Below are 25,146 nucleotides of genomic sequence, written 5' to 3' on the forward strand. Positions count from 1 at the left end.
TCTTCTAGGCCCCCTTTAAGTAATGAAAGGCTGCAATAAGGTCTCCCCGGAGCCTTCTCTTCTCCAGGCTGAACAACCCAGGCTGTTTTCCAGAGGCAGAAGTGACAACCCCTCACCCCAGCGTGGAGGGAGGGCAGGGATGACTGTGCTTGCTGAGACAGGCTGCAGGAGATAGTAACCATGAGGGACCACAACCGCCTGGCCAGCAGCCCCGGGCCCTCTGCAGCCACCTCCATCCCCAGGGGAAGGAGTTTGAGCTGCTCAGCTGTTCCTGACGGTCCGCAGCAATGATGACATATGAGGGTGTAACCATGGTTTCCATAGAGACATTTATTGGAAGGGTATAAAAATAGAGTGCAAATTTCAATATGATGTATTTAAACACGTCGTAGGCAAATAGTCCCACACACTGGTGGGAGAAGAGCCCAGAGGGTTGGTGGCGTGTCCAGATTCCCTGATGCACCCAGATCCACCGAGCAAAGCAGAGCCTCCATCCCCAGAGATGAGTTATGACCCTTCTTTCTACAAACCTTTCTGTCCCTCTGCTGCACGCTGCTCTGCTTGACAAGAGCTCTCGCCAGTGCAGGTACTATTTCATCAACCAGCCATTGGAAATGCAACTTGGGGTAGGGCTCAGTGTAGACACCTGCAGAGTCCAGGTGAAATGTCTTCTGCATTGGAGAGGAGCCCTCAGCTGATGCTCTCTGGAAAGGCAGAGCCTATTCCTCCTCTTCGTGGTACGCTGATAATGGTGGTAAATATGTGCAGTATCACATCAGTTAGGTTAATACTGAGTAATGTGTAAATGAGCATCTTAGATCTTTAACAGTCCTCCTGCTGAAGTTGTTTCCATTCAAAGGTCCCATCCAAAGTCAGATCAAAATTATCCTTTTCCTGCTCTCGGGAGAGTTCCAAAAACACCTGAAATGGGCAAGATAAAACTCTGATTATTTCTCTGACTTTCACTAGATACTGTGATGCTCCTTTACAGGACGTATAGCTCTGCATCCCCTATAAGAGGTATGTCAAGTAGCTTTATGTGTGGAGCACATACGCAGTAGCTGAGAGTCCTACTACTGTGCTCTCTGGTATAACCTGCTGCCCATAGGTATATCCATAGGTTTTACCCACCAACGGATTGACATAAACATTCCTCATCTTTGCCACCAGCCTTGTACAAGCAGCAATAACCTGCTGCTTCAGAAGCAACCACAGAGGCTGGACATGGGCATCTACCAAGGGCATCCATCCCTTAGATGGGGTAAATGGAGTCAGGCAACAACACTTTCCCTAGGCTTGTTCCCACCGTGCTAAACCCCAGCAGTGAAAAAAACCGAACAATTTTTCACCACTTTCCCAGCAGAGGACCCCTTGTCCACCACCCCCAGGCAGTTTTTTGGTGGAGCAGCCTTCTGCCACTGCACTGGCCCAGGTCTTGCTGCGGCTTTTGCTCCTTCTTATGCTTTTAGAGCACATCTAGCCTTGAAATCACTTGCCTGAGCCAAAGTATTCAAAGAGAAGCTGTACTCCTCGAGGCTGAAGTTTCGTTTGGCTGTGGAGAAATGGAAAGAGAACCCAAAATTAGCAGTCTGTGTTCCACCTTTTGAAAAAGTCAACTTGTTTTGCTCTTACCTTCCTCTAGCTTGGAGAAAGACTGAGACAGGGGCAGTGCATCTTCCATTGGGACCTTGTAGACTAGCAAATAGGGGAACCTTGAAGAAAAAGGAGAAAAGGCGATTCTTGCTCTGTATTGAGGTTTTGGGATCAAAACTTTATGTCATGCTATGAGCTGGATGTATGGCTGTTTTGCTGCAGGGATCACAGCAGGGTTGGATGTGGTGACATTATCAGATCAGATCCCCATACAGGGACTCTGAGCCGTTCATCCTTCTCCAGCTGAGATCCTGTGTCTGGCCATCACACCGGGCACATTTTTAGGGATGAGGGAGCGCTGAAACCACTGTTCATCCCATATTTTATAGTTACCGCTCCTGACGAGCTGCACTTGGGAAAATCCTCAAAATCTCAGCATGGAGAAGATCAGCACGCTCTGGATCCTTGACTTTAATTTCCAGTAGATAGCCTTTGCCAAACTTGTTCTTCAGGTACTGAATGGAGCCAATGCAGCTGCAGGGGAGGAAAGAAAAATTAAAAGAAAGAGATGTCAGTGTGAAACCATTGGTGCCCCACCATCTGCTCCTTCCCACACTGTACTGCTGGTGAAATCACAGGGAGCACTTCATCAAGCCCATGGTGATGGGCTCAGGTAGGTGAGGCTGGAGAAGAAGCCCCTGTCACTGCATGGACCACTTCCCAGCTCAGCCACTTGCCGGCCGTGCTGTTGCCCACCGTAGCTGCCCGGACACCACGATGGCCACGCGGTCGCACACCTCCTCCGCCTCCTCCATGTAGTGCGTCGTCAGGATGGCTCCCGTCTCCTTGGTTTTCAAGGCAGCACGAATCATTTTCCTGAGGACCAGAGGGAGGGGGGGGGAAAAAAAAAAGCTAACACTCCCTAGGAATATCAGACACTTTTTCTTATACCTTTGTCCCTCCAAATGTCTCTCCCCTTAAACAAGTGTAAAAGCTTTACATACAGTAACTTTAGACTGATGTGCACATGATAATACTTTGAAATAATGACAAAAATGGCAACATACATGACTGTCCTAAAGTTTGCAATAAGGATGAAGGTTAAATGGTTTTTCTCTCTCCTTGCTCATGGTTTAGCTAGAGAGAACCAGAAAAACGGAGTTTCCAATAAAACCATTGGCACGTGATGAGCAGCACTAAGAGCAGATGGAGTAAAAAACCTCTTTACCTAACCGTAGTCATCTGCTCTTGGCTTCCAACCCCTTTACCACCATGGTGGCACAGTGCCCGAGGTCCTACTCACCAGACACAGCGCTGCCCGTTGGGGTCCATGCCAGTTGACAGCTCATCCAGGAGCAGGACCGTGGGATCGCCCAGCATGCACACTGCAAAACACAGCTACGACAGGGAAAGGGGTTTGAGTCACATCTTTTGCAGTCCCTGGCAGTCTGCCTACAAAGAGCTGCGGACAGCATCGCTTCATTTATGGGAATCAATGTTCTGATTCATAGGAAATGTGGTTTTGGAAAAGGTTAATTTCCATCACCCCACCATGGGAGACAACATGATGCTCTCCTGGGTAGCTCAGAGCACAAGGAAGTCCCTCTGCTTATGGAAGGGCTTATTGATCTGTGCTATGAGCATTGCAGTGCTCATTATAGGTAAAACAGAACACACCTTTCTGGTTATCCCAGCAGATAATTTTCTCGTTTTTTTTTTTAAATAATCTTGAAGCTGCAGAGCATTCACTATTCTGTGGGGAGAGGAAACAAGCAAAAAAAGAACATTTTTGTTACTCCCAACTCAATACTCTCACCAAGGATTCCCCAAATGATAAGGAACTTTCTTCCCCTTGCTCTTGACTCCTGCTTGTTTTCATTAAACTTTCATTGTGTTATTAAAATGTAAGTGAATATTTGAAGCAGAGTGTAGTGAATAAGCCACAAGCTCTTTTGTAAACCCATCATTAGTGTCAACAGTATTATAAATCCATTCCACCTTGCCAGTGTCAGCTGAGCAGGCAGTACTTAAGCACCCTTTCTTGTAGAGCCAAACTATAACATTGGAGATTTTAGAAATGCTTCTTAAAGATAACATGCTTAAAAGGACACTAGTGGTAAATTTATCCCCACTAAATGCACTTAGGCAAATTGGAGATTTTCTTAACCCACTCATTTAATGACAGCATTTAGCACAAAATCACTTTTGCAACTCCATTTCCCAAATTTCCTTCAAGGTTGCCTCTGGCTCACAGTGAATTTTGACTTTCTGGTCCTCCCCCCCAACCCATGCCCTAGGACTAGGAGATAAAACATTGACCAATCCCTGGAAACACCCTCCATCCATACCGGTTGACAGCAGCAGCCGTATCCTCCTTGCGCACCCCTTTTACGGCTGCGTAGACCCTCAGGTGCTCGTGGACGGTGAGGTCCGGCCAGAGCGGGTCGTCCTGCGGGCAGTACCCCAGGAAGGCGGGCGCGTGGTCCTGGAGGTGGGACGTTGCTCCATCTCCCCTCTTCAGCAGCACCTGCGCAACCAGGGTGATCGTTTTGCTCTCACGCTGCCTTGCCCAGGTACAAGGGTATGGTTCAGAGGAAGACTATGGGCTTCGTTGGGATTTAGGCGAGGAAAACCGAAGAGCGAGGGAGTGATTTTGCAACCCTCATTTACATGGTTTCTAAATATAAACATGGCCAAGTAGGGTAGATGCAACTGTTTGCCAAAGTTAGAAGTAGCTCACAATATTTTTTATTAACATATTATTTAATTTAGTAGCACAATGAATTCAGTTCAAACCTTGATCACTAATAATGCTTTGAAAATATTACAGCTTAGCCTAGGTGCAAGGTTTGCACTTGCACTTTTATCATGGATCTAGCCCTTTTCTCCAGATGCCTCCTACCTGCCCAGCAGTCAGTGTCGTCTCTCCAGTAATCATTTTGATAGCTGTGCTTTTACCAGCTCCGTTGGGCCCCAGAAGTCCTAGTACTTCTCCTGGAATCAATGCATACAATTTCTTAGTAATATTCCCCATTCAACAAATATATCAGGCACAGTCCCACAAAAAAAAAAAAAAAAAAAGAGAGCTGGCTAATATCAAAGGCCATATAAAAGTAAACAGTGTATATATGTATATATGTGTGTGTGTATATAAATATATGCTTTGAGAGCCCATAATGTTTCAATTCTAACTGATGCTGCAAGTCTGAGCATTGCTCCCAGGTCTCTCAGGCCGCTGCTGAAGTGGATCCTGGAAAGTGGAGGCTACTTTATTTTAGATAATGGAGAGTCAAAGATAACTAATAGGATGCATCCACTTCATGTTGTTCATTAACACATCAACCACAGACCGAACATCCCTTAACCACAGAGCAAATAGATTTGACCTTTATGTCCTTGCTCAGATAACTGAGAATCTGCAGAGAATTTACTCTCTGGGTATGACTCGGGGTCCAAAACAGGTCTAGGAGAACAGTTCCAGCTCTTACCTTTTTTAACACAGAAGGAAACATTTTTGGTGGCCATTTTCTTCTTCTTCTTAAAAACGGAACCAGCCTGCTTTATTTTATATTCTTTGCACAGGTTGCTGACAATAATGACTGATTTCTGAAAGCAAGGAGGAAGAAGAAAGGTTAGTCTGTTATACTGGATAGCATTAATCCTTCAGTAATATTTTTCCATTAAAAAAGGCAGAAAGCCTTCTAAAGATCTTTGAATTTGTTTTATAGTTCACTGAGAATGAGGTGCAGCAGGACACTTTATTGTCCCCATTCCTCTTAACAGCTTTCTTCTCTATCCTGATGGCACCCACACTCTGGATTTGGGAGTTTGATTTTCCCAGTGAGAATAATACAGCCAGAGCACTGACCTACACTTATTGATACTTGGTGGTTTGTTCTTTACCGGTGGGCTTCATAATGGTATAAAATAAAGTGAGAAGGACAACATGTAGTCATACCTCTTCCTGACTCGGAGCTGCTATGGCATTTCTCACTGCTGCTCTTTCAGCTTTAACATCTTCATCTTCCTCTTCAAGCTCTTCGGGGTGCTGGTGGCTGCTTTCTCTTCTTGGGGAAATCCTACAAACCCACCAGGTTCATCTTAGCATTTTGTTCTTTACCCTTGTTCTCCACCAATGTATTTTTGGATAGACCAAGAGTAAATGTCCCTCTGGTTCAATGTTTCTTGTGGTTTTTTTTGTTTGTTTGTTTGTTTTTAAAATTATTTTATATTTATAATCTTTTTGTGTTGTACAAAGAACCAAGCCGGTACAGCCACACAGAACAGGCAACACTCTGTGGCGGTACTAACAAGCTTGAGAGCTGTTTTGTATTATCATAGCCCTGTAGTATTTAAGGGGCTATTTTAGTTGTAAAAAATCACTAGTATTAAAAAAAATAATAATTTTAAAATAGGGACACAAAGGCAATGATATCTGATCAAAATGTCTTCAAGGAAAAGCAATGTGGTAGGAGTTTAGATCTCATCTGTGCCTGTGGTGCGTGTGTATTTATACAAACCTAAATATTGGGTCCTTTCTCAGAACTGCTCTTCCATATTTTATCTCCAAATATCGAAGAAGAAAAATGAAACCCACAGAATGGATATAAGGCTGAAAAAAAAGAGGTTGCCACATTAACAGCCTTGCCTTCCATCCTACTACAGCTGAAACTGAGAAGACGGTGACAGTGTTATAAAATACGTGGGGGAAAAACACAGTATGCGAAAATAAAGGCCATTAACATCTAAACTCAGGGTAATCCTGAAGGCTGTGAACTCTACTATCACTTACCAATACCGCAGAAAATACCAATGGTATAAGAAAAATGCAATTCATAAAATAACAGGGCCGCATTAAGTGACCTGGTCTTATTTTATTTTCCCTTCCCCATTTCAAAGGAGCAAGGTTAAGGTTATTTTTGCGCAGGGGGGTAGTCTGTCATCCACACCCACCGAGACCCTCCTGCATGAGATGAACTCAGGGTTTGTGCCTGCTTCCTCATAAGTGAGGATGGGGTTTAGGAGACACACATTCCTAAATAAAAGCAATCTTAAATATTTTCTTACTGCAAAGACAGCTATTAGTACATCATTCTTTGGAGCCACACCAAATAGCTCAGCGTCTTCTATAAAAATCTGTAAGAATAAAGAAAAAAAATACACAATGAAGACCTGTAATTCTTTAGTATAATGCTGGCTAATTTTGGAAGGGTTAAAAGCAAACAACAAATACTTGGAAAATGTCCAAAAGCTTCTGATTTACCCAAAATATTTACCATACAGATGAACAAATACAAATGTTTGACTTTGGGCATCACGGTCCTATACCAGAAAATGTCACGACACCCAGTACACGTATCAGACTCTCTTCCTGGGGGTAATGGGCTATCACAGGAAAACATCTGGTCTCTTTTTTGGGGTCCCAGTGGAGAAGAGGTGGAGGTGAGTGGGACAGGACAGAGGAGGAATCTCTTCTATTTGGACTTCACTCCTAAGTAATTTATGGCTCATAAATGGTCTTGCACATAGCTGGAGGGTTTTGTTAAATTCTTAGCTGACTTTCCATGACCACCCTCAGCTGACATGGAGTAAAGCACCTTGTGAGTATTCTTAATTCTCACTTGGTTTCCATGCAAAGTCAGATGCGTAACTTCAAATTTTCTCTTAAGATTGTTCAAGCCAAGCTGCTCAACTCTGCATGGAAAGAATTACGAGTGCTTACCTAATCTGCAGTCACAGATCAACTGCACGAGAAGTAGCCCCTAGCCATAACGAACAGCTGGAAAAATTAGATTTGATCTGAAATGGTCATCTAACGATGCACTCTGGCCATTTGGAAAATCCTACCCATAAGAGGAAACTAAGGAGCCTTCCCAGAATGCAGTGTGTGGTTGCCACCAGGACTTTGCTCACAAGGACACATAGCTGTGTTTTATGGTGGGGTGCCTCTCCTCGCCCAGCACCACCGCTTACCTGCTGGCAGTTGATTATTACACCCAGCAGTGGGTACATGGGAATCAAGAGAGATACAACGTAGAGGGAGACTCTAGTATCGATTGAGAAATCCATGACTCTGCTGATGATATAAGAAACAAAGCATACCTAAAAATAAAGAAGGTAACTTAGCTGATGGGAAGGGTTACGCTCCTCACTGGTCCTAAACATTGTGTGGGTCTACCTGTTCAATTCCCTGTTGGAATTCTAAAAATGGACAAGAAATATAAAGATGAGGAACAGTGAGGGTTCAGGAGGTCCTCAGCTGTCTCTGCCTGAGGGTAGGCTGCTGGTTTGGGTCAGCGGGGGAAACTTCTTCCCAGGCACAGGGCTGCCTCGGGCAGAAGAACGAAACATGGGATCCCGTCCTGTTCCTTCCCATCCTGGTTCGTGCCAAATAACCCATCCCCTTCCAGGCCAGCCTTGGGCTATCTGCGTCTAACTTGATGGCTCATGTCTCAACACCTTACATCCCTTGGACGTGAGGTGTCAAACAGAGGGATAAATAACTTCTTTGCCTCCATTCCTGCACCAGCTCAGGGTAGATCCAAGCATTTCCTTGTGCCATAGCAGGATTGTGGGAACAGAACATGGTGACAGGAATTTAATATAGAATTGGCTGCTACAAAACACATGCCCATATTTATGTTCTACATCTATGCTTGGTGTTTTGACCTCTAGTTCATCCTTTACGTCTCAAAACACATTTCTGTAAACCTACAGCACATATCTAGCCGTGTGCTTACCACTATCAGGATAAAAGACCAAAAATCACAGCTCCATCCTTTACGAAAGACGAAGGAGATCAAGTAGATGAAGAGAACAATGGAAACTCCATAGCCAAAAGTACCCATGATCTACAGAAGAAAAAGAGCTTTCATTGGAGAAAAGGAGTGATCTAAACAATAAGAAACTTATATACGATCATACAACAAGATCAGAGCATTCAGATATTACCACAATTTTACCACTAAGTGTAAAGGAGTATATTAAGGCAAGACTTATTGCCTTTTATTTCCAGCTGGGGAAACCCAAATGAGAGGTGAAACAAGAAGGTCAGTAAGCATCTGGGGACCCAGAGGTGTGCCAGCACCATCTGCACCCATGGTGTCTCAGCTACCCCTACATGTGCTCAAAATATTACCCCAACCCCTCCTTTGTGAACCAGCGATCACCAGAATGGGATGTACCAGCAAGAAAAGACTGTCAATGTTCCTGGAAAACTTGTTGCTCATTGCAAACTGAAGCCCGAACATTGAGAAGAGAAGGAACCAGCACAGCGGGATGTCCACCAGTGCCTGGCCGCACCAGTACGCCGAGGGAAAGAGCCCGGAGATCCGTAGCTGGGCACGAGCTCCCACCTGGGAATGCACAACGCAAAGGGCAGTTTATTGTTGGTGCCTGGTTGGCCAACTGCACCCTTGGGAATGGCTCCAGGAAATAAAAAGCTAACAAAAAGCTGTTACTATTGCAATACTGGGGTAAAATTCCACCTCTTTTTGTCTTTTAGCATTTTCTGCTGGCTGCAAAGCTGCTCATGGCAATACAGAGAAAAATGCCTCAAGCTGCCCATCATATTCAAATGTCTTTGTGGCAATGCAGTTGTAATCCCTTCTGCCCACTCCAAATCTGCTCCCTTTCAAGGAATTTACCTTGTAATCCTGCATGTAGCCCATTGCAAAGTGAGGAGGAAAACCAGGGAATAACAGCAGCATATAAACAAGGTAAAAAGAAACAAAATAATCCCAGAATCGTGGCTCATCTATCTGAAAAGAGAAGAACAAAGCATTTGTAGAACATCTGCAATGTAATGGCTAGATGCCACAACTCTTCTTACTGCATTTCTCATAAAGTACAGGGCAGTATGACCAGAAAGTGGAATTTGAAACCAAATATTGGCAGGAGAAAGGTTTGCCCCAAACCATAGCCCTGCAAAACGCTTGCCACTGGTGAGGAGAGATGGGTGCTGCAGGTCCCACTCCTCCATCCCAGACTTGTGGCAAGCTATCTCTTTTGTCAATTGATGGGCCACAGCTTGAATTACTTGACATAGAGAATAAGGAACCTCCTGAAGAAAGCCTCCCAGCCACCCTCTCCGTTCAGCAGCCCTCGCGACCCACCAGGGAAAAATTAGCTTCAGCTTTCCTGAAGTCAAACATGATGGTTCCAGAGCCACCACCAAGGAAGGTGGGTTTACAGGTACAGAAAGCCCCACCAGGCTTCCCATTAAAATCTGATGACTTACTGAAACCTTAAGCAAATTTAAGAACTATTTTCTGACACCTGGCTGCCAGGCTCTGACACTTACAGAGAAAAAGGGATGACTCCAGATCCGAATGTGCACGGTGGAATTGAGGGCTCTCAGCAGAGCGTTGCTGATGACATTCACAAGCACTGGGAAGCAGTTGACAGCCTCCACGTGGCATAACACAGTAAATCTGTAGCTCTTCAAAGAGCAAGAAAACAAGATGAAAACTCTTGGCTTTTCTCATCTGCAGGGAAGCAGTAGAAAAGGAGCATACCAGGAGAATCCAGGCCTGAAAGAATTTCGCTTATGCCTTGTTTGCTAAAAAACAAACTAGGAGGTGTTGAAGTCTGTATAGCTGTGCTACAAAGATATAAAGTTTGAGGAGGAGCATGAGGGAGATAGGTCTTTTCTAGCTTGTAGTTTATGGGTTAAAACACTTTCAAATCTTTGTACCTGTGGGCCTTATTTAATAGGAACATTCCACAGGTAGAGCTGATGGAGGCATCTCGCTTAATTATTCAATTGTTGGGAAGAAACGGGAGGAGGAGACCAAAAATCCTCACCTGACCTTTGCGAGACACTTTTATAGCCCCATTGTGTTTTAGCTCCTCTGTGATATTTTCCTCGCTCGTTATCTCCACTGTGAGATCTTGACTCTCGAGCATGTGGATGAAGTCTTCAATGCCTGTGCCTGGTGTGAAAGCCAAAAGCAGAGGAATCATAATACTAAATAACACGAAAGTTTTTGATTTTTTTTTTTTTATTTTTTTTAATCCATGGCCACCAAACAAAAACAGAGAAAGTCTAATAACTGTGGACATCAGACAGCACATATGTGGTGGACCATGGCACATATTTTTTGTGAAGTTAATGGATTTCAGTCTTACTGACTGAATTTTTGCATTGTCATTTTTTTTTTTCTGCCTTTGCTGAGTTGCTACAGAATGTATTCTCCTTCACGATGGTCTGATGAAGCCAACAGTATCATACTCTGGCCAAATAACATAAAATAGCATCTACTCATAGGAATGTTGAACATAACACTCTGGAAGTAGACCATTAATTTGACTCAGCATTAGTAAGCCCTTAGTTGAGTATGGTGCCTGGTTTGAGAATCCTACCCTCTGAAAAAGCAGAAATTGTTTGAAAAGAGGTCTGGATTTGGGGCAGGGAAAGAACTGGGTCCCTTCTAATCTCATCTGCTATGACATTCCTTTTCATGTCATTGCATCAGGATCTCACCAGCTGCTGAAGCCAAAGTGGGTTTCATTCACAACCCTTTAAAAATGACCACGCTTATGCTCTTCTGCCACAAAAACCTTCATCACCCCTTAGATCCCCAACATCCTACAACCATCTGATCTTTCACTTATTTTCCTTTGCAACAAGAAGAAACCCCAGAATAGGAAAAGATGAGGAAAGGCTCCTTCCCCTCACCCGTGTTGTTGTGGACCAGGAGGCTGGTTGTCTCCGAGCGAGCTCTTTTCCCCAGGGGCAAGAAGTACCGTGCAGACGAGAGCTCCCAAGCACTCACACTCTGCCAGGCAGCAACCAGGGACAGTTGCAAAACCAGAGGAAGCAGAAAAACCACATAGAGCAGCAAACTACATTAAGAAAGACATGAATAAACACTATGAAAACAGATATTCAGCAGAAAGTATTGGGAATTCAGGTTACCCAGTGCTCTTCCTGGTAAAAATTTTTGGCAATTTTATTTTCAGAAGTCTCCAACCTTGATCATTCGCAAAGGCCCTCAAAATTTAGCAGGGAGAGGACCTCGGATCTGGAGTGCTCAACTTTTTAGGGCCATGAAATGCCTTTCAGACTTCCTTAAGACATAATTTTTTCATAAATCAGCATCTCCCTTCTGTTTCTTGTGCCCCACCAGGAAATGCCAGCTTGAAGACCAATGGGGCCAAATAAGTTCAGACACCAGTAACATGAGAGAAGTTTAAAAAAATTAAAAAGGAAGTCTGAAAGTAGTATTTTTCCCTCCTCTCTCTGTACACACTAGTTTATTTTAAAAATTCCCCCTCCATCTGAAATAAAAGTGTTTCTAAATGATTCTTTTCTTCAGAAAGAAAATGGGTTTCCCTTGCATAGATCACTCAGTATAGAAATGAAAATGCACAAAGTGGAGATTTTGTATTACTGGCGCTGGAAAGGAAGAAGCTTTCCTCTCCTCTGAGTTCAGATTACCAAGATCATTCATAGTCAAGACCTGATATCAATTAATCCAAACGCTCTTTGAAACAGAGCTGTGAAAATTGTCCCCCCGCTGCTGCGACTGTGTCCAGCTCCAGTTCCGCAAGAGAGAAATCACTTTGGTACTTACATTGACCGCAGGTTTTTCACCGAACTCTTGAGCTTTAAGAAGTGCACCCATGCCATGGCAGAGACCTGCTGCCTCCAGAGAGCCAAGCCACCGACTGCCGCCTTCCCGGTGTCCGAGAGCAGCAGGGAGCCCGGCTCCGTCTCATCGGGGCATCGCGGTCCTGCTTCTGCCCGCTCCTCCCCAAGGACGTGCTCATCTGCAGAGAGTTTTCCACGCGCACATTTATGTCTAAGACCAGCTTCTATGTTGCAATGTGTGAAAAATTAAGAGCCACCTAGTAATCAACTGTTGGAGGCATGCCCGGGGGTTATTGCAAAGTAGCCGTTCTCTTCGGCTGCGGGTTGTATATTTGCAGCCACGATTGTACCTTCTTGATCCGCTGTGGTTTCTTCCTCCAGCCTCAGGAAGACATCCTCCAGGGTTGTCATGCTAACTCCGTAATTGATAATTCCCTGGTCAGAGCAGCTGTTGAGGCCACTGAAGAGATCTGCAGGACAGAGATCATACAAGTGCGTTCAAGGTTTCGAAGATGAGCACGTATCTCCAGACCAGACTTTGGGTCAGCTGAGCCAACCTGACTGGAGCATCCCCAGTGACAGGGAAAAAACAAAGCAGCGAGCTGCCAGGATACGAAGGGTCTGGGGGAACACAGAACTGCCAGATCCATAGCTCAATTGAAGATGTTTTTCTACTTAGCACCAGCATTTCAGACTACGCGTCCTCTGAGGCAGCGGGGCTGTGGGACTGTCAGACTGAATGTGATGGACGTGGTGAGTGAGGGTCTGCCTGGTGCCATTGCAGGTATGGAGCGGTGCTGGAGTTTTCTCTTGTCACTATCTTCTCTTTTAACAGAAAGACAAATAATGTCTCAGCAACACACGTAGCCCAGTTTAGCCTGCTAGGTTTTTCATTACAAACAGCAGAAAAGCATTTGTTGTACATTTTGATCTTAAATGTATGGATGCTAAAATTACGGAGGGAAAACCAAAACGCAACAGTTCTAAAGTCCTTCTGTGAGTCCTGTAGAAAATCTCCCTCTTCATTTCTCTTTCCCCACATTTGTGATTAATTTTGTCTCTATGGACAATTCTCAATTATTTTAATATACTTTACCTGGGAATTTATTCACGTTTTCTAATGGCAGTTTATATCTCAGCTCATATTGACTGTGTCCTGAGAATATGACATTGGGGATGTACTGTTTAACCAGAGATGTCACGTTCTCTAAGTCACAAGACTCACTGACATGAATCCTGTTCAGTTGAAAAAAAACAGACGCTTAGTTTTGAAAAAAAAAAAACAACAAAAAACCCCCCAAAAACCAACCCACAACCAAACAACCCCAAACCCAAAGAAACAACAACCACCATTGTATTTGCTAGGATGCACAAAAAGAAAACTCCAGCATACTTTATTCTTTCCTTACTCTGGAGTAAAATGCTGCTTCGGTTAATTTAACTGAATATTAATCCAGTTAATTTTCTTGGTTTGATGACATCTGCTCTACGGTTTCCCCCTTACAGTCATTCTGGTGGTTCCTTGTACATGCATGTTCCCAGATACCAGTTGTTGGAGCTGAAGTGGATACCTTAAATGATAGCCAATCCCCCATTTTTTCTTCAAGAACAGAGAGGAACCAACACATTTCAGCCTCCCGTGCGAGATAAAAGCCTTGCGGTCTAAAGAAAGAAAAAGCCAAAGGAACTTGTACTGTAGAGCGGTCGTTCACAATTTTTTTTGCAGCTGAACCTCACATGGGCTTTCTGCTCTAGGGTTATTCTCCAGAGATGCTACAGACTGAGCCTGTGCTTACCTGCGAGGATATCAGCCTCGTCCATGAACTGGGTACTGAACAGGATCACCCGTCCAGCCCTGTGCTCCTTGAGGAGGCTCCACACGTGGTGCCTGGAAAGAGGATCCAACCCAGCTGTTGGCTCATCCAGGAACAAAACCTGCAGAAAGGATGAAACCAGACATTCCTCGTTGCTGGAGCAATTGCACGGGTTGTGGGTTTGGTGTTCCCCTGAAAGCCTCGGGTCCTGAAGGCAAGAGACCCAGGGCAGCTTTTATGCAAGGGCAGGTATTCCGGGAGCTGTGCAGAGGTCAGGGCACTATCTATCTGCTTTAAAACTAGACTAGCAAGATGGGTTATCAATTTAACAAAATGAAATTATTAAATTTATTAATTTTAATAACTAGGAGTGCTTTAAAGAGGTCTGACGTGCACAAACTTTTAGTGAACTAAAGCCTTATGCGTCTGCTTATGTTGGACCTGAATATTCCCAATATTACAGAGCCATGCCTGCTGCTTTACCTGGGGGTTTCCAAGCATGGCTATGCCAATGGATAACTTCCGTTTTTGCCCACCGCTCAGTTTCTCAGCTTGAGTGTCTTGAATGTTACTGATATCCAGCAGTTTCAAAATGTTTTGCACCTAGAACAGCAGAAGGATGTCCATTCTCAGCACCGGTTGTCCTTCCATCCTTTATTAGCCACGGAGGAGATCTGGCTGGGGCTGAAGGCAGAGTTTCTAAGAGCTTTACCGAGGTCTACACCAGCAGCAGGAGCAGCCGCTACAGGGACTGCTACGTCCCCTCATCTCCTTGGGTTGAGCAAAGGAATCGCTGTGGCTGCATCAAGCCCACAAGCTTGCCTACTAACCTGGTAGAAGCTCGACACCAACTTTGATTTTCAGAAGACACAGCCAGGTGGGACCCTTTGAGCTTCCCAGTGCAAAAGGAGCCTTTACTGAAATGCGGGGCTTGCCTAGAGCCTCACGTTGTTGCACAGGGATGCATTACAGCAGAACACGCACTTACCTCTCGCTCTACCTCTTTGGACTTGATGCCTTTGATTTCTGCAAAAGTTTTCAAGTTTTCTTTCACCGTTAAGACGTCGAACTGTATGTTGGTTTGTGGGCAAATGCCAATCATCTCTCTAATCTCTTCCCTATCTCCTATCTCAGAGAGTTTGTAGTTGTATATGGTTGCAGAGCCTGTTTACAGGAATAAACACGATGAGGTGGAACAAACTGGTCTTTAAAGCTTTTGAATCAAAAAAGCCCACCCCATCCCACTGTTTGCGGTCCTACCTTTGGAAGGCAAAGTGAGTCCACTCAGCACGTTTAACAGTGTTGTCTTTCCAGCCCCACTGTGGCCGAGTAAGGCAGTGATCTGACCCTCATAAATATTTAAAGACAAACCTAGAATGAAAACAACATCAAGTTCGGGAAGAAATGAGGTTTGACTTGCCTCTACTCGTTGTTGAAGGCAAGGCAAGACAAGTCAAGAAGTATAAGAACTAAGTGGCAATAATTAGCCAAAAGTGCATTAAGGAATGTGGGGCAAAGTTCTACAAACCTCTAACTAAAGACATAAGAAGCTGCTCTGTATTTATCAGAAAAGACAGAAATACAACAATAGAAAAAAAATCTTCTCCTTAGTCTTACTGAAGATGGAAAAATCAGTAAAAACTGAACAAAACAGTAATCAGTTGCATCAATTAACATTTTATATGAATTTTCAAGCAATGCAAGTGTTGTTTTATTTCTTTGACTGACAGAAATGTTTGCACAACTGTTTTTCCTTATCTTTAACAGGAATCAATATCACAGGTTTCATACCTCTTAAAGCTTCTGTCTTCTTGTCCTTCTTTTTATATGCTTTTTTAATATTGTTGAGTCTAAAAGGAAGGTAAGGACAATATTATTTCAGGATTCATGTAAATACATTTCCCTGGTGCCTTTTTTCATTCTTATGGGCCTTAAATGAAAATCATGGAAATGGCATGAAAAGCAAGAGGTACTGGGAAGCAGCCCTGAGATTCAGCAGGGTTTGGCATGCTCTGTACACAGGCGTGAACATCTCTACCTGGCATGCAATACCGGAGCACCAAGCCTTGCAAAGACAAGGTCAAGCCTATTGCAACAGATGGATTCCCTTTGTTGTCCCTAATGGACAGTTAGTAAAGTCCACAGAAAAAAAAACCCCTGGTTTTATTTTTTAATCTCAATTTATCCAAATTTTACCGTTAGTGACCAGCCTGAATTATCTATTTATCCCACCTGCATTTTATTTCTAATTTTCCTCTGTGAAACAAAGAGTTTTGCAAGAACTTCATGAACATGAAAACTGCCTGGCTAGGTCAAAACAAAGCTGATGGCAGAAGCAGTGGTCTGTGGGAGCATTAAACCCAAGCTACCCAACTCAAAAAGCATGAATAGCAATTCCTTCTCTCTTAACCTGATGGCATCCTTCCCCATAAATTCAGGGGGCACCGGCTCTATGTCATCACCAAGGAGCTCCTTGGGACTTGCTGCAGTTCTGGGCATCTCCCTGGTGGAGCCTCTCCTGCTCCGCACCCAGTACGAGGGCTTCAGGCAGAAAAAAGGGGGATGTGGGATGCCATATTTGCCTGACAAGAAAGCAAAGAAGATGACCCGTCATTAGCAAAGCCACAACCAAGACACCATCCTAGACTAAACATTTAGGAGGGTCTAATAAGTACTTGGCTGCCTCAAAATTGGTACTTTGTCCAGTTAAAAAAAAAGGTTTGGAGCTGGGGTAGATACGACAAGAAGGTTGGCTTCAGGGTTATTTCTAATGAATTCAGTATTTTACTTAATGAATTAAAATATTGTCCCACACATTATTACACTATTTTCTCATAAACAGTTCAACAGCAGTATAATTAGAAAGAAAAAAACACTAAATACTTTGTTGTCTTTGAGTTGGGAATTACCAGTGTGTGCCAGGGACAGAAAAGCCACTCAGCGATATAATACCTTTTTTTTGTTCAAAACCTATTTTGGTTGACTCAGAGAATGGAGCAGCCCATCATTTCCTTGAGGAGCTATTACATGCAATGCATATAAATCAAAAATATTAAAGAAGAAAGTATGATCATAAGCATAAATCATACCTACCTGGCAGAACTTTGTCAAAATATATAGCTAACAGCATGTACAAGACTGAGTCAAAGACCAGTATAATGTAAGTCAAAAATAAAAAGTATGATTCCTCCATAAGGTTAGAAAAACAGAAACCGATTCCATATTTTTCTAAATGGAAAACCTGAAATAAAGGACAAAGAAGAATAATTTTCAGGCTGGAAATCTATGCCTATGCTATCAAACCATGGATGCAATTGACTTTGTTAACCCAGAAATCATCTGCAGTACTGACCAATTTTTTTTCCTTTCTTTCTAGTGAGGAAGGGAGATAGGTTTACTCCAGGCAGAGATCTTATGTTTTCATTCAGAATTTTCCAGAACAATCCAGAAGCAGAAGAAAAGATCAGAGTTTTATGGAAAATCATTCAAGAAACATGACACTAGCACCCTTGATGTGACAGAGTCATGGCAAAGATGGTATAATTTTACATAGTGATTAATTTAACCATATGGTAAATTAGCAGTAAACTCAGTTTCTTTTTCTGCTGGTGCAGAAATCTCCTCTCCCAGGCAGATATTTTTATACATCAGGAAATCAAATATTAAATAACTGGAGCTCGAAAGCATCACTCAGAGCTATGGAGATACGACTGATGGAAAAGTGGGAAACTGCACAGAATTATCCAAAGCGGGGATGGAGGAAGGATGGCTGCAGCAGAAGACTCAAATTTTATTTTCACGGTTTCTGTTGCCAGGAAGAGTCGCTGCAGCGAGAGGGGAATGACTGGGCAGCAAAGAGCTGATGTCCTCGAGTCAACTCCTGCCTGCCTGGGGTCCAGCCCCAGCGGATAATGGTGCTATTGTGTGCGGCAATGGGCTCGCTGGGGCTTCCTTAAGTTCATGTGGATGCTACAGAAGTGAATTAACGGCAGATTATTTGTGACGAGGGCCGTGGTTTTCTTTGCATTCATCTGCTTTTTAAATAGGGGAGTGGGATGGGGGCGTTGGAGCCCATCTTTGCTGCCCAACAGCAGCTCAGCTCCTATGGAGGTTTCAAAATAGGACATGGATTTGAATGAGAAGTACCTGAAGGTTTTACAGATATGGAAAAGCTGGTCTTCAGAAATAAGGACTATGACTTCCTATGCCTTTCTCTATCAGTAAAGTACAGCAGGGTCTTTTATTGCCACTGTCTGTAACAAAATGTATTCTGTTCCCAAGCTGCTGGGAAGGTTCAGCTGCAGAGATGATGCCCCATACCTTTGCAATGCCAGCGTTAAATGCAAAAGGACAGAAGAGCCCGAGAAACCACTTCAATGGTTCTGGAAGATTTTCTATCAGCAATGCAAGGCTCAGGCATCCGAAGAAAAAGGTGATGAGGAACCCCATGGACCCGGCAAGTTTGGAGGTCCTTAAGAGGGAGCAGAGCATGAAAACCAGGTGGATCTGTAAGAACAGAAATTTCCTTCAATCACTGAAGGAAATAAATATCTTTAACAGCAGCGCTTCCATTTGCCAGGCAAACAGATCTCTGGTGAGCTGAGTCCCTGTAATAAAATACACTAAAGTCCTTCTTAGTAGGTTGGTCTGAGTTTCAAATCAGGTCTTTTGTAGCCAACTTACTGCCTGTCAGACCTTTGGGCTGCAATTCAAATCACTGCTGCTGAGTCAGAGAATCCGCTCAGCTATTTCAATTAGTATGACCATGCAAAGGATACAGTCCTGAGCACTGTGCAAAAGGCTCTGGAGTAATGCTTAGGCTCATCGACATAGTAATAAATCATGTGGTGAGAAAATATGGCTATAAAACCTGACTTACACATGCTAGGCCATACAGAAAAAACAGCAGGAAGACTGCAGGGAAGCTGCTGAGGTAGAAAGCATCCCAGACCACGAGAGCTGTCAGCAGGCAGGAGAGGACCATCACGTAAACAACATACAGCAGACTCCAGGAGAGCCTGAGGATGGAAAGGTGGCATTACACTTTCATTTAATTAAGAACTGTTGTTACAACTTCATCTGCACGTCAGAAATGCTTTAAATTAAAATATGAGTTATTTCCCAGGGTCAACTCATTCACATCCTAGGCAGAAGAGATAGCATGATCCATCCTAGGAGGAAGTACCCAAGGAAGAAGAATACACCGCTGCCATGCTCAACCCTTCTGGTTTGTCTGTAGAGTACTGGAGAAAACTTAGGAACTCATTTATACTTATTAACTGACTGCACAAATGCCCAGGAGTATACTGATTTTTGGCACGCATGCTGTAATTAAAAAACAACTCACCAAAACGCAATATCCTGCAGCCCCATTGTCTTCATCAATACTTTGAGCTTCTTCTTTTCTCTTACAACGTTCATTGATAAGAAATACATGAACGGAGAGAAACACATCACGATAGTAATCATGAAATAACTGTACTCTAGTGTAATTGAGGAGATGACACTCCGGGACTTCATACGGACACCAGCAATTGATTTCATCTCTTCCCAAACAGAATGATTTGCCACCATCTAAAGGAATTCAAGGTCAACATCTCAGTATTTAACTTATTTTCTACAGTGAGATGTATTTACATAAGGAACCTTCTGACCCATCACCCCTAGATTTACTTTTTGATGCATCTTTATAGAAAACATCAACAAGTAAGGCAATAAAACCCTATGGGAAGGGCTCATCTGACTCAGTTGTGTGTCTGCACCTTAGCTAGACTCCTTCCCTTGTCTATCGAGAGAGAGAAATCCTTCAGCTCTCCCAGGGGTAAAGATCTAGACACACAAAAATGACTTACGCTGCCCAAGGTCCTGTTCCTCTCCCCAGGTATGAAAGCAGCCTGGAGAGCTGGAGATGCACAGCCAGGTGGAATGACCACTGCCCTGGTCATACTTTTGAGGAACAATTTGGAAAGGAAGGACAAGAAATGACAGACATGCCTACTTTGAATCCAAGTCACCAGCAGATACGCATACCACCCTAGCCTCCTGCAAGAATTGCCTTCTACTTGAGAAATACTCTAAATCAAATAGTTGTATTATGCTTGGTTCCTAGCCTTTAACAGAAATTGCCATTTTATAGAGAAACAAAAGTTAGTACAAATCTTCAAAATTAAATTGAAAGCGGTCATTTTTTCCAGGAACTGCCGATTGCATTCAAGTTCTCACTGTCACTGCCAATAATACTCAGGTGGCTCAGTATTTTAAAATATTTGGGTTTCTGCAGAATTTTCTGACAAGCCCGTCCCTTGCTATTGCCACAGAACAATTTGTCTTTCTTCTACCAAGTTTAAAATAAAAGGACACCTGCATCAATTCATAAATTTGATTTACCTCTATAATAGCAGCATCAATGCTGGACTGCAGGGACAGGAAGCCTCTGTACCAATACCTTGGGCTGTCACAGTACCGCGATGAGAAATTGTAGCAGTTATCTGCAAGGGTGAAAGGTTAAGGGCATCACAGGTAAGAGCAGTAGAACATAATTCATTTTCACTACAGAAGCTGATGGTAAGCATGCATATGCACTAAGGGAAACTCTTCAAATAGACAGTGGCCCACTGACAAAAAAAAAATAAAATTATTAAATCACTTCACACATATGGATTATTCCAACAAAACGATGGCTATCCATGCCAGGCAATCACCCACCCATAAAATTCTCATTTTGTATTACCTATATATCCAAAGTTGTCATTTGGAATAGCCACCTTCCCAGTAGGAAACCTGAGGTGATAGGAGAAGTTGTCCTTAAATACAACCCCTATAATTTCATTATTTGAAATCCAGGCTTCTTCCAGGGCTCTCTCATTATCCAGTGCCTCTAGTTTTATACCTGCAGCGTGTAAGAAAAATATTGCGATGAGTCTGGAAATGTGTGCACAGGCACTGGGTGTGTATTCTGCTTTTTTAGCATTGCAGCTCCTCCATTCCAGTTCCCCTCCCTGGACACAGTGGCACCTTTAAATGCTTTATTCTTTACCAATTAAGAAGAAGTGTACCTCAAAAGGATGAACCAAAGTGTCTCAATAGTATTGGTCTACACAGTGAATATCAGGTAAGGCAGAGCTGTACAGCTCAGAAGCACACACTGGCCTCACTATTAATTTAAATACTAGAAAAGAAATAATTGTGAGAATGGAGGATTTGGGAAGAATTTTCTCTACTGACCAAAAATACTGGAGAACCACTAAAACACAATACACGTCTAACAGGTTAAATAATGACAAAGCTAAATATTTGAAAAGCAAAACGTACCTATCAGGACAGAGTTCAAGGCCACTTTATTCATTATCTGCCTTGTGGTCACAGTGATGGGTGTAAAAGCGATGGTGACCCCCGTGGCATCATAGGCAGGATCATCTAACTGCCCGAGGTAGCTGTAAGGCACTTCAGGGTAGCGGATGTTCATCATGAACGTGCACACTATGAACATCAGCGGCAGAAAGAACAGAGACAGCATCCACTCCTGGGTAAGGGGGAGAGCGGAGGAGAGAATTTAATAATAGAACAGTATAACAGCATATTCTCTGTGGGATTAAAATATAAACAAGAGGCACTCAGTCACACTGGTTTCTTAGATGTCGACTAACTAACATGATCTTGGCATTGTGCATGTCATTTCTGTAAATTACTCTGCTCAGAGAGCCCATCTGCGCTCTCATGTGTCACATAAAAGACAGGAATAATATCCGTTAAAAAAAGTGAAGTCTCATAAAGTGTTCATTACCAGTCAGGCTTTCCAAAAGTACTTTAACTTTTAGTTTTACAAAAAGAAATTGGGGTATAGGGGCAGACAGGGATTGGCCACTCTCTACAGTTAGCTGCTCACTTTTTTTCTTTTCTTTTTTTTTTTTAGCTTACCTGAAAGCTCTGCATCTTCATCCTCCACTTTATAAGTATATTTTTCCACAAGAGAATTTTAGTTTGCTGGAATACACTCATATTTCTCTGAAGTGTCTTCATCTTTGAACCTACAAACATTATTATGTATATTATAATGTGCTGTAGGCCTCACACCAAGAATTGTTAAGCAACTCCTGGCTGTAGTGTCAGCTGAGCTCATACGGAAAGCAGCGTCGGTTAAAGGCAACTTGGAGCTACGAGAGAACAAATTCTTGGAAGTGCATTTGGAGAGCTGTCATTTTCGGGGATATTAATGGAAAACGAGAGAGAAACGGATAGCCACAAGCATGCAGTGGTGTGTTACTTCAAAAGATGTGGCATCATCCTTAAAAAGATGCGGTCAAATAAAAACAAGGATTTGTTGCCTGGATTAATGCAAGTGGTGGAAACTTGAAGAAGCTGGCTGTCAGAGTAAGTTTTGCAGATGAGATACATCCATATTAACCATCAGTAAAATAATAACAAGTAACTTTAAAAGGACTAAGTACCCAAATGGGAAAGAGCTACACTCATGTAGCCAAACTGCTCTGCTGTCACATATGTAGTTAAAATATGTTTTCATACAAAATCTTGATCTTCTATAAGTGAAGTCTCAGGTAGAAATAGGAGAGCATTTATAGACCTAATCCTTTCAAACCTTCCTGTCATATGGCAGGAGGATTTACATTGTCCTGCTCCCTTTGGGAGATGATGCCTTCTGGTGCTGACGGGCAAGACGGAGTTTGTCTTCTTCCAAATATTTGTATTCAGCAGGACAGGCACGTCTTGGCTGTAAGGAGGCAGCAGGCACCAAAATGCTGGAAAATCAGCTGCAGCAAAGGTCTTCCCTGGCTGCACGCTGCAAACACATGCACTGGCACGGCACGGCAGGAGGATGGGGCAGGGACAGTGGCTCAGTGGCAGAAATCTGCTATTTTGCCATCAGTCCCGGAATAGATTTGTCCCTTACAGATGATCTCACTAAATCCAGGCGTATAAAAATTTGATTTTAGCCTGTGCTAATGATCTCCAGACTTCCTTGAGGAAACTGTGAAGTTAAACTTGCAATTGCTTGGTCACTTTTTCACCTACCAGAAGCAAGGCGTAAGATGGCGTGTATCACCCGTACGCATTTCCACAACTGAAACAGGATTTGGGTCACAGCTAAAGCAGGTTTCCAGTTTGTCCTTCGTTTTATAGTCACATAGAGTAACCTCAACAAGCTGACACGCCACTGGAGTTTTGGCTTCGCACCCAGGAGATCCTGGGTGGGATGGAGAGCCGGTGCACCAGGTACCCATCAGGGATGTCCCATGTGCCCCCCCCCGTCGCCCCTCAATGCTGCCTGACCCCCAACCACGCTGCTGCAGAGTTTGGGCGGTTGGGGGAAATGTGGCAGAACTGATTTCATTGCTCCTTCAGTATTTCAGAGGGAATTTTTAAGAGCGTAAGAGAGACAGAAGTCTTTTTAAATTCAATCTTTAGCTCACGCTGCATGTAGGGAAAGAAATCTGTTCCTCATATGTGCTGGATTACTTAAATACTGAGCTGAGCTGAACCTACCGCATCCTCTTAGCACCAAGGAACACTGGAAATACACCTCTGCTGTAAACTGAGCTCCATTGTCTGTTATTTCATATCAAAGTAAGGTTAGAAAGACTCTATCGCCTTCAAATAGTCACTAAGCTTAATCACAAGCTTAACTCAAGCCTGTTAGAAAGATGCCCAGTGTCCCACCTACGCATTTGTATTCTCACCCTGCATTATTAACAGTGTTATTAATTACTGGATGTTTTCATACCTTTTAAATAACAATTTTTATTTGCTTTAAGAAGAAAGTTTAAGCCTTACCTTAACAGGAAGGTTTGAAAGGAATCCAGAGCTTGTCCTTTGCAGCGTGCCTGTAAAAGCAGAGATGCTGAGCCTCTCTGGGATGGACTTGCCGGTTTTGTCCCAGCAGCATTCAGTGCTCTTTTGTCCATGCACTGTTTTTTTTTTTTAACTCAGGCACTTCTGCCAAAAGGCATTCCTCACACCATCACTTCGCTTTTCCCTGGCTTCCTCCCTGCTTCCTCCTTGGCAGCTCTTCAGATTTATTTATGTTATAAAAAGCAAACAGAGCATATTGCTGTTGAGTTACTGGAGCAGATTCTCTGAAAAGTTACTTAGGAAATTCTTGAGTCTTGGCCAAGAGAAGAAAAACGAGCCCAACGACAAACCACACAAAAATCCTTTCTCTGGCAAACTCCGTTATGTTTCTCGGTGCAGCAAGAGAGGCTGAAGTCAACAGCAATATCACGGCACGCTGCCGCAGGCGGAGGAGTAAACGGTGACTCTCGCTTATCTCCGAATGGCAAAGGTTGTGTTTGCAAACTGTTTCAATGCCACCAGCCCCGGTGTAGGAAGAGCAGCGAAGCGCTGCCTCCCGGATTAAAAAACATATTGTAAACATTAAAACAAACTTCTCTTGACTCACTCTGTGCTTCTAAAGGGAATGGGGTTGGTTTCATCCCCAGGCTGAGAGCGTGGCTGCGGAGCACGCCTGCCCCTCGGTTGCCCATCGCGGCATCCCCTGCCGCAGCGCGGCCGAGGGACCAGCGGTGGGAGGGAGCAGCCACCAGCCGGGACAGAGGCTGGGCTTGCAAGCGTGGAAGAGCTGGATCTGCTTCCTTTTGCTCTGCCTAGCGGGGAAAAAAAAAAAAAAGCCAAAACAACCACCCCTAAGTTTTAAATAACGTTCAGATGTTTCAGAGCTAGGCAGACTCCAGAGGCGTAGCAAGTCAGGACTCAGAATGAAGTTAAGACCTGTGCCCAGCCTATCTCCTAGGTGTACAAACCTTCTCCTCCCCTTTCGGTTCCTCCTTGCAAAGGGGGAAAAAACCCCCCAAACCCAAACAACTTGGGTGGAGGAGTGGATATGCTAGGTCCCAGTCAGTGAATCTCAAGCAGAAACCTCCCTGCCCACCTCCTTGACAGAGGCACTGGTGTTTGGAGATCCATATGGAAAGCAGCTCTCTGGGGGTGTGGGGTGCCTGCTTTGGGGGCTTGTCCTGGCAGGAGCAGCCCATCACTGAGCCACGGCAGCCACCTGCTGGTACCTGCTTGCCCACATCCCTTGCCTAGACACGCATCTGTGCCTGTGTAAAACCACCAGCATCCTCCTTGCCCGCATTGCCCAGACCTGCATCACCCGTACCTGCATCACCA

At 43.8% G+C, this 25,146-nt stretch overlaps 1 protein-coding gene across 2 annotated transcripts; it reads right to left on the reverse strand.

Moving 5' to 3' along the window:
• Nucleotides 1–310: 310 nt before the first annotated feature.
• Nucleotides 311–24,555, reverse strand: LOC104318674 (ATP-binding cassette sub-family A member 10). 2 transcript variants are annotated; one of them, XM_069799361.1, is made up of 39 exons: nt 23,791–24,550; nt 21,919–22,028; nt 21,313–21,523; nt 20,732–20,890; nt 20,389–20,489; nt 19,349–19,575; nt 18,881–19,019; nt 18,322–18,507; nt 17,095–17,242; nt 16,412–16,583; nt 15,793–15,851; nt 15,262–15,372; nt 14,990–15,165; nt 14,485–14,604; nt 13,984–14,122; nt 13,759–13,849; nt 13,284–13,423; nt 12,538–12,657; nt 12,171–12,366; nt 11,273–11,439; nt 10,399–10,526; nt 9,896–10,033; nt 9,240–9,353; nt 8,778–8,948; nt 8,334–8,444; nt 7,567–7,695; nt 6,661–6,729; nt 6,114–6,205; nt 5,552–5,672; nt 5,082–5,199; nt 4,496–4,587; nt 3,942–4,120; nt 3,271–3,346; nt 2,897–2,991; nt 2,350–2,469; nt 1,987–2,127; nt 1,633–1,712; nt 1,497–1,552; nt 311–921 (listed from the first exon to the last, which is right to left on the reverse strand). In XM_069799361.1, exons 2-39 carry the CDS (start codon nt 22,018–22,020, stop codon nt 823–825), a joined length of 4,893 nt encoding a protein of 1,630 aa, XP_069655462.1. In that variant the 5' UTR covers nt 22,021–22,028; nt 23,791–24,550; the 3' UTR covers nt 311–822. The 2 variants fall into 2 exon arrangements, with proteins under 2 accessions (XP_069655462.1, XP_069655463.1); XM_069799362.1 differs by lacking the exons at nt 311–921; nt 1,497–1,552; nt 1,633–1,712; nt 1,987–2,127; nt 2,350–2,469 and adding an exon at nt 2,528–2,730 and having other exon boundaries at nt 23,791–24,555.
• Nucleotides 24,556–25,146: the final 591 nt, after the last annotated feature.

This window comes from Haliaeetus albicilla, chromosome 12, assembly GCF_947461875.1.
Source record: "Haliaeetus albicilla chromosome 12, bHalAlb1.1, whole genome shotgun sequence".
In the NCBI taxonomy this organism is placed as follows: domain Eukaryota; kingdom Metazoa; phylum Chordata; class Aves; order Accipitriformes; family Accipitridae; genus Haliaeetus; species Haliaeetus albicilla.

Excerpts from the sequence above, each read along its gene's own strand:
- LOC104318674 (XM_069799361.1), bottom strand. The coding sequence starts at position 22,020 with ATGAAGACACTTCAGAGAAATATGAGTGTATTCCAGCAAACTAAAATT. Across the intron at positions 15,852-16,411 it reads ATGGGGAAGGATGCCATCAG|ACTCAACAATATTAAAAAAG; the intron begins GTTAAGAGAGAA and ends CCTTCCTTTTAG. Across the intron at positions 7,696-8,333 it reads GGTCTTTTATCCTGATAGTG|GTATGCTTTGTTTCTTATAT; the intron begins GTAAGCACACGG and ends CTTTATTTTTAG.